The sequence below is a fragment of the Trichechus manatus genome, unplaced genomic scaffold, assembly GCF_000243295.1.
Source record: "Trichechus manatus latirostris isolate Lorelei unplaced genomic scaffold, TriManLat1.0 scaffold00007, whole genome shotgun sequence".
In the NCBI taxonomy this organism is placed as follows: domain Eukaryota; kingdom Metazoa; phylum Chordata; class Mammalia; order Sirenia; family Trichechidae; genus Trichechus; species Trichechus manatus.
Genome location: NW_004443943.1, coordinates 22,349,283 through 22,357,773, shown reverse-complemented (window position 1 = coordinate 22,357,773; position 8,491 = coordinate 22,349,283). Strand labels below are relative to the sequence as shown.

The 8,491-nt window shown below is 43.0% G+C and overlaps 1 protein-coding gene across 1 annotated transcript in view; it reads left to right on the top strand.

The window, feature by feature from the left end:
- The window catches only part of ALDH18A1 (aldehyde dehydrogenase 18 family member A1), a 41,910-nt gene that overhangs the window by 27,872 nt on the left and 5,547 nt on the right, over positions 1-8,491 (top strand). The window contains exons 12-16 of the mRNA XM_023740230.1: positions 693-913; positions 3,513-3,650; positions 6,008-6,203; positions 6,305-6,426; positions 8,192-8,378. Of these exons, the coding sequence (XP_023595998.1) occupies positions 693-913; positions 3,513-3,650; positions 6,008-6,203; positions 6,305-6,426; positions 8,192-8,378 (864 nt within the window). The remainder of the gene's footprint in view (positions 1-692; positions 914-3,512; positions 3,651-6,007; positions 6,204-6,304; positions 6,427-8,191; positions 8,379-8,491) is intronic.

Sequence of the window (8,491 nt, the reverse complement as noted above, 5' to 3'; positions counted from 1 at the left end):
GTTGACATGTTGTGGGGTTGTTAACCAATGTCATAATACAACATGTGTACTACTGTTTCATGAGAAACTATTTGTTCTGTAAGCCTTCACCTGAAATGCAATAAAAAGAGAAAAAATTCACTCATTATAAAAAATTTAAATAATACAGAAAGATGAAGCAGACAACAACCATCACTGTTCTTGATGCCTTCCGGACATCTCCATGTGCATGTATATATATACAGTATTTTATAAATAGGATCATATCATATATGCTGTCTTATAGTCTTCCTTTTTCACAAACTGTATCTTAGATAACTTTCCATGTCAATAAATATAGATACATTATTTATAATAACTGCATTGTAGCCCATTGTTTGAATTTTTAGGTAGAATCCAATTTGTTGCTACTACAAAAAACGCTGTGGTAAGTATTCTCATTTACATACAGGTTCGAGCACACAAATGATAAATTTATGGAACTAAAATTGCTGGCATAAAAGATGTGGGTGTGCACACGTTTACATGGTGATATGTACTACCAAACTACCCTTTAAGAAAAGCTGTATAAGTGGCATGTCATTGTTTTATTGAGACTCTTAAGTTCCATGTCTGTTCCTTATGCAGTGCCATGTATTCAGTGAAACGTCAAGAAATAAAAGTTGGTGGTGTAGCCAGCCCAGATCTACTAATTTATCAGGTATTCTTTTCAGGGAGACTTGCAGCTCCTCTGCTGAAACGTTTGAGCCTCTCCACATCTAAACTGAACAGTCTGGCCATCGGTCTGCGGCAGATTGCAGCCTCCTCACAGGACAGTGTGGGGCGTATTTTGCGCCGGACCCGAATTGCCAAAAACTTGGAACTAGAACAAGTGACTGTCCCCATTGGAGTTCTACTGGTGATCTTTGAGTCTCGCCCTGACTGTCTGCCCCAGGTATCTGACTAATGCCCTGCCATCGGGGTGGGAGGAATTGGATGTTTTCAGTATTGCAGATGTCTCTCAGAGATAATTTTTAAGACTCCTCAGGTTCTTCTTAAGGTATATTATGTTATTGATTCTTCCAGTAATCCTAAAGTAGTTATCATCTCCATTTACCATTTACTGAAGCTTATAGAAGTTAGTATTCTTAACGCTAGTAGTAAGGGTGGTAAGGGTGGAGCTGGGACTCCAGCCCAGGTCCATCTACTGTACTACATTGCAGGAGCAAATTTAAAACACCCTAGCTCACTAATGTGCTTCATTCTCTGACCACAGAGTCTCTGCTGGCTTACTTAGGGTCATTCATTCATTAACTAACTGGCTTTGCCCATGTGAAAAAACTCCTTTATTATCAGTGTCACAAATAGCTTCCTGTAGATAAATGGAGAACAAAATTCTAACTCACAAAAAAAAGACCAGACTTACTGGTCTGACAGAGACTAGAGAAACCCAGAGAGTATGGCCCCCGGACACCCTTTTAACTCAGTACTGAATTCACTCCTGAGGTTCACCCTTGAGCCAAAGATTAGACAGGCCCATAAAACAAAACGAGACTGAATGGGCACACCACCCCAGGGCAAGGAGGAAAAGGCAGGAAGGGACAGGAGAGTTGGTAATGGGGAACCCAGGGTCGAGAAGAGGAGAGTGTTGACACATCGTGGGGTTGGCAACCAATGTCACAAAACAATATGTGTATTAATTGTTTAATGAGAAACTCATTTGCTCTGTAAACCTTCACCTAAAGCACAGAAAAAACCAAATAGCTTCCTGTAGGTACATTTTTTTAGTAAAGAGAGAGAACTTTTCAGTAGTTAATGAAAATGAGAATGCACCGGTCTTTAAGGAAGTTGACATATCACGGATTAGTGTTCAGAAATCATGTGTTGAACTTTTATCAAACGATCATGCCCTGAAATATCAGGTGGCATTAGAGAGTGGCCTTCCTTACCTGGGACCATTTCTCCATTGGATGTTCCACTAGGATAATACATACTCTTTCTTTGCTCTAACCCAAAGTCTCAAAGAGAAATTCTACTTAAAAACATAGCACCTCTTTAGTGTAGAGCATAGGTGACCATGGAAGTCCAGAATGCTCTGTGGAGGTTACTCTCTGATGTGACCTAAACCAGATTATTCACCAAGGAACTCCCATACCATTAGGCTCTGTCGTCAGCCCCTGTCTGGTGTTAGCATACCACAACCTTCTGTCCATATACCTGTCTTGCAGAAATGCTCTAGTAATGACTGCAAAACTCTCCTCTGCTAATAGAAATGGGTCCTAGGGCCCTGTGGGCTACCTTTCATCCATATGAGGTGATACTTCACAAGGGAGTTTGAGGTTTCTTCCTCAGCCAACCACAGCTGAGGTTCCTCATCTGGGATCTCAAGCACAGATGCCTTCATAGAATCCATGCATCCTAAAAGCTGTAGGTAAAAGAATTCTGTGTTTTTGTGCATTTATCTGGAGGAAGTTTGCATAACTTTTATAAGGGGTCCATGAGCAAAACAAAAACGGATTAAGAATCACTAATCTGGAGATTAGCATATTCAAGCAAGGATTTTTTTAGTAGTTTCCTTCACTAAATTACAAAAACAGGAAGATTCTCATTTATCCCAAGAGCATTCAGAAAGTTAAACTTCACGCTGAAGATCAGGTCAGTATCACTCTCCAAGGATAACTAACCCTCCTCCTGGATGGCCTACCTTTTCCTCCCCAAACAGGCTTGGTGCTCCTTTCCCAGTAGTCTCTGCATAAGCCGCCCAGGGGTGGGCAGGAGCTCTAATCATCTCTAGGTTCTCAGCACCAGGAATTTGAAGTGCTCAAATCAGTTATAGGGCCAGAGGAGGATGTGAGCAGAAGTGCTCCCCTGCCTCAGCCTGAGTCACTTCCATGCACTTCCCTGCAGACGCAGCTGAGCGCTCTGTTTTCCACAGTGGCCAAAGTGGGGGTGGGGGGTGGCACTGTAACCCTGGCCAGTTAAGTCAGGTTGCTTTGCTGCTGGTGCTAAGGAAGCCACATAGTTTAGCGTATAAGGTCCAGGGTGATTTGGCTCTGGAGTCAAGCCACCTGGGTATGACTCCCAGTCCTACCATTTACAAGTTCTGTAAGCTTGAGGAGTCACCGACTTCCCTAGGCTTCGGTTTCCTTACCTGTAAGATGGGGAATAAAACAGGTACTTGTTTCACTGGAGTGTTGTAAGGATTAAACAGGCTCACTTACCACACTCATCCGTTGCCGTGGAGTTGATTCTGACTCATAGCGACCCTAAAGGACAGAGCAGAACTGCCCCAAAGGGTTTCCAAGGCTATAATCTTTACAGAAACAGACTGCCACATCTTTCTCCCATGTAGTGGCTGGTGGGTTCAAATCGCTGACCTTTCAGTTAGCAGCCGAGTGCTTTAACCAGTATGCCATTAGGACTCTGAAACAGGCTAAGCCTTATAAAATGAGTAACACAGTGTGTAGCACAGAAAAGTGCTCAATAAATGCTAATGTTATTGTTAGTGTCATTTTTTCCTCCTTTGATTCACTGTTCTCCCCTTTGATCTGCAGGTGGCAGCCTTGGCTATTGCAAGTGGTAATGGCTTGTTACTCAAAGGGGGGAAAGAGGCCTCACACAGCAACCGGTTTCTTCATCTTCTGACCCAGGAGGCCCTCTCTATCCATGGAGTCAAGGAGGCTGTACAGCTGGTAGGGCCAGGTCGGGCCCAGTGGGGCCGGGTTGGGTCTTCGGTTGTTTGAAGCAGAGTTCAGGCTGTGTAGGGCCAGGGCACTCTGACAGGTAGGCTTGACTGGAGCAGCGACAGGTACTAAGTGCCTGCTAATACGGGGTATTAGCCACTGGCATTAGGCCATTTTGCAGAGCCAGGGGCCCCTTGTTGGGTCTTCAGTGGCTTAAGGCTACTTCCGTACACTCTTTGGCTATTTATTTACAGGAAAGTTGATTAGACCTTCATTCTTTGGGTCACAGGGCAGCAGGAATACCAGGCCAAGAGTGGGAGGCCTGGGTTCTTCTGACTGGGAGAGCAGTTTAGGGCAAGTCAGGTAAGATAAATTTTATGAAAGTTTGTCATGAACCATTGTGCAGCATGTAAATATGAGATTATACTGTCATCACTGTTACTATGGTCTTATGTTCACCATTTTTTAAACCAAACTTTGCCTCTCCTCAACTGTCAAATGAGGTTTTTGAAGTAGTAGCCAAAATTTATTGAGCATCTGCTATGTGGCAGACACTTTTCATCAATTTTCTCATTTAATTATCTCTTTTGATGCTTCCTGCATTATTCAGTATTTTGCCCATAGAATCCTTCAGAATTGCAACTCGAGGCTTGAATTTTTTCTTCAGTTCTTTCAGCTTGAGAAATGCCAAGTGCGTTCTTCCTTTTTGGTTTTCTAGCTCCAGGTCTTTGCACATTTCATTATAATACTTTACTTTGTCCTATCGAGCCACCCTTTGAAATCTTCTGTTCAGCTCTTTTACTTCATCATTTCTTCCATTCACTTTAGCTACTGAATGTTTCAGAGTTTCTTCTGACATCCATTTTGGTCTTTTCATTCTCTCCTATCTTTTTAATGACCTTTTGCTTTCTTCATGTATGATGTCCTTGATGTTATCCCATAATTCGTCTGGTCTTTGGTCATTAGTGTTCGATGCATCAAATCTATTGTTGAGATGGTCTCTGAATTCAGGTGGGGGTATACTCAAGGCTGTACTTCGACTCTTGTGGACTTGTTTTAATTTTCTTTAGCTTCAACCTAAATTTGCATATGAGCAATTGATGGTGTGTTTCACAGTTGGCCCCTGGCCTTGTTCTGACTAATGATATTGAGCTTCTCCATAGTCTTTTCCACAGATGTAATGGATTTGATTCCTGTATATTCCACCTGGTTAGGTCCTTGTGTATAGTCGCTGTTTATGTTGTTGAAAAAACGTATTTCCAGTGAATAGGTCGTTGGTCTTGCAAAATTCTATCATGTAATCTCTGGCATTGTTTCTGTCACCAAGGTCGTATTTTCCAACTACTGATCCTTATTCTTTGTTTCCACCTTTCACATTCTAATCACCAGTAATTATCAATGCATCTTGGTTGCATGTTTGATCAATTTCAGACTGCAGAAGTTGGTAAAAATCTTCAATTTCCTCATCTTTGTCATTAGTGATTGGTGCATAGATTTAAATAATAGTCGTATTAACTGGTCTTGCCTGTAGGCACATGGATATTATCATATCACTGACAGCATTGTACTTCAGGATAGATCTTGAAATGTTCTTTTTGACAATGAACATGATGCCATTCCTCTTCAGTTTGTCGTTTCTGGCATAGTAGACCATGTGATTGTCTGATTCAAAATGGCCAATACCGGTTCATTTCAGCTCACTAATGCCTAGGATATGTATCTTAAAGCATTCCATTTCATGAGCATATGGGAGTGGGGAGGGGGTTAAAAATCAAGAAGTGGGGGAAAAATATGCCTATAATCTTAGTGTCCTAACACAAGCACTTTAGTAATTCCAACCAGCATCCACCATAGAGGTGGTCAGTGGAAGTCATGAAGAACCATGACTCCCTGGCAAGACCCAACATTTCATTAAGGCTGTGACTGGAGAACCCACGGAGCAGCCGCTGCCTTTGGTGATCCTCATAGCCTAGTATACTCTATACCACCTTTAACTTGCATAGATAATGCTTTGTTTATACCTCTTCTGCATTTATTAAATTATCTGCCTTGTGTTGTAGCTATTTGTGTCCTACTCCTGTCTTCCCTTCTAGACTTTGAGCTTGTTGAGGGTGGGGACTGTGCGTGATCTGCACACTGTAATGCAGAGCCCAGCACCTAATGTGTAGATGCTTGATAACCATTTGCTGGCAGCTTCTTGATTCCCAGGATCAGCAACTTAATCCTGTTTTTAGAATATGTTTTCACAGTTCCTAATTTAGTCCTCAGGGTGTGCAGACATGCATCTGTAGAAGGGAGGCTGCTCTTCTTACATTTTGTGTGGTCAGGAGATGTCATCTTCAGCTTTTTCTTCTCTGCCTCTTCAGGTGAATACCAGAGAAGAAGTGGAAGATCTTTGCCGCCTAGACAAAATGATAGATCTGATCATCCCACGTGGCTCTTCCCAGCTGGTCAGAGACATCCAGAAAGCGGCTAAGGGGATTCCAGTGATGGGACACAGTGAAGGGATCTGCCACATGTATGTGGATTCAGAGGCCAGTGTCGACAAGGTCACCAGACTTGGTGAGCTGGAGTCTTCTGTTTTTCGGGGTGAAATATTCGTCGGGTCATTTGTGGCTCTGGATCACATTATTATAAACACATCTTTGTTCTCCTGTTTTCAGTCAGAGACTCTAAATGTGAATATCCAGCTGCCTGCAACGCTTTGGAGACTTTGCTAATCCACCGAGATCTGCTGAGAACACCATTGTTTGACCAGATCATTGACATGCTGAGAGTGGAGCAGGTAAGACAAAGCCATAGAACTGTACGTCACTTCTTGTCTTCCATTTTGAGACTTAGAAACCTGCGGGATTTGTGCTTGCCAGCTAGCCAGGAGTAGCTGCCATTCCATTTAAGGCGATTTAAAAAACATATTTTTGAGCATCTGCTCTGCACAAGTTCTGTGCTAAGTACAGAGGTGAGTAAGACATGACCTCTGTCCTCTCAAAGTTTAGTAGGTAGAACAAACTGATACACAAATAGCTTTATTACAAAGTGGAATGTGTTAAGTGCTAAGAGGGTTCAAAGATAAGAGAGATCACATAGTAGCATGCTGAATGGACTATTTTTGCTTAAGAAAGGCAGCAAAGTTTAAAGTTTATGTTTCTGAACACACTTTTTTAAAATTGGATTTGAAAAGATTGCAGAGATGTTTTCAAACCAAAAATTCATAGGCTTTCACCCCCTCCAAAAGTTTTCAAGTACCAATATTAATGTCATCTTAATGCATTTTAAACTTTAATGTCTTACGTTATGGTACCCTTCAAGAATTATGTGCATCAGCACATGGTAGAGAAAGTGCCTGCTGGCCTTAGTTTCTTTGACCCTGAGATTGTGTCTCTACCCCTCTGTCCTTACACTGGAAAGGAAGGCTCCTGTCAGCTTATGAAACAAGGTACTGTCCTAGTGTGAGCCTGAAAGAATTGTTTTGAAAATACAAATGTGCCCTACAGATTAAATTAAGAAGGAGATCACATAGTCACTCAGTTTAGGGCCTTACTTTGCATTAGTGGCCTATTTGACTGGACACCCATGTATGCCAGGCACCGCACTGGACCGGACTGGGCTGACAAGAGGAAAGCTCTCCTTTAGCCAGGACTGAAATCCTCAGGATTGCCTTGAAATTCCTCAAATCACCTTTGTATTTCAGGAATTAAACCCAGAAGGGTGACTTGCACAGAGCTGGGGCTCAGGGATGAGGTTGCAGTCCTAGAGGAAGATGTTTGGGCCCTAGTCCTTGAGAAATTGGGTGCCCAGATAGGAAACCATGGCTGTGCCTCCAGGACAGTGAAGAGAAGACAGAGTTCATTTTTTGTAACTTGAGCCAAGACAAGAGCTTGGTCCCAAAGAAACAACATGTGAACCCTGTCCTAGGGCAGTCTCAGAACAAGTCCAAGTAGGGTCAGGATTGTGACTGAGGCCCACAGTGACCAGCCTTGGGATCCTGAAATTCCTTCAACCTCCCATAGTCTGGAGCCAAGGCTAAACCTAGTGGTGAGGCCAGATTGAGTCAGAAATCCAACAGGTGACTGCAGTTTGAGGTACTGAAAGGACCTAACCAAGTATTGTTTACCTCTAAAGTAGACCTGGGACTTCTGCAGGGTGAAGGGGGTAGAAATGTTCATTTTAGTAAAATGCCAGAAGTCCAAGGCTTATGCCTATAGCCCATTAAATGCCTTATACATTCTGACTGATCAAAGGCTTTCTGCTTAAATCCCTGCTCCAACTTTACCGAGGACTCATTGTGGGCAAGTAGCCAGTCAGCATTTTTAAAAGCTGTGCATCCTGAAGCGCGAGAGGCTGCCCCTGAAAGGAAGACAGAAACCAGTTTGCTTATCCAGCCCACATGGGCCCCGGATTCTGTGCTGTGGTTTTATGCCCCATGTAAACATTCATCATAAGGAAGAGCCATGGAGAGACATCTTGCTGTTTGATCCTAGAGGAAGAAGTGTGAGCTTGCTTATTTTTGTTGTTTTTATATTACTGCCCCTGAACTTCCCCTGTTCCAGGTGAAAATTCATGCAGGCCCCAAGTTTGCTTCCTATCTGACCTTCAGCCCCTCCGAAGTGAAGTCGCTTCGAACTGAGTATGGGGACCTGGAATTGTGCATTGAAGTGGTGGACAGTGTCCAGGAGGCCATCGACCACATCCACAAGTACGGCAGCTCCCACACGGATGTCATTGTCACAGAGAACGGTCAGTGTCCAGATGCTTAATACATATAGGCGTTGCTTTTTCTGCTTTGATCTCCAAGGTGGTCCTGCTCTTCTCAGCCACTCTTGACCTCCTGGAAAACACAGTCTAAAAGA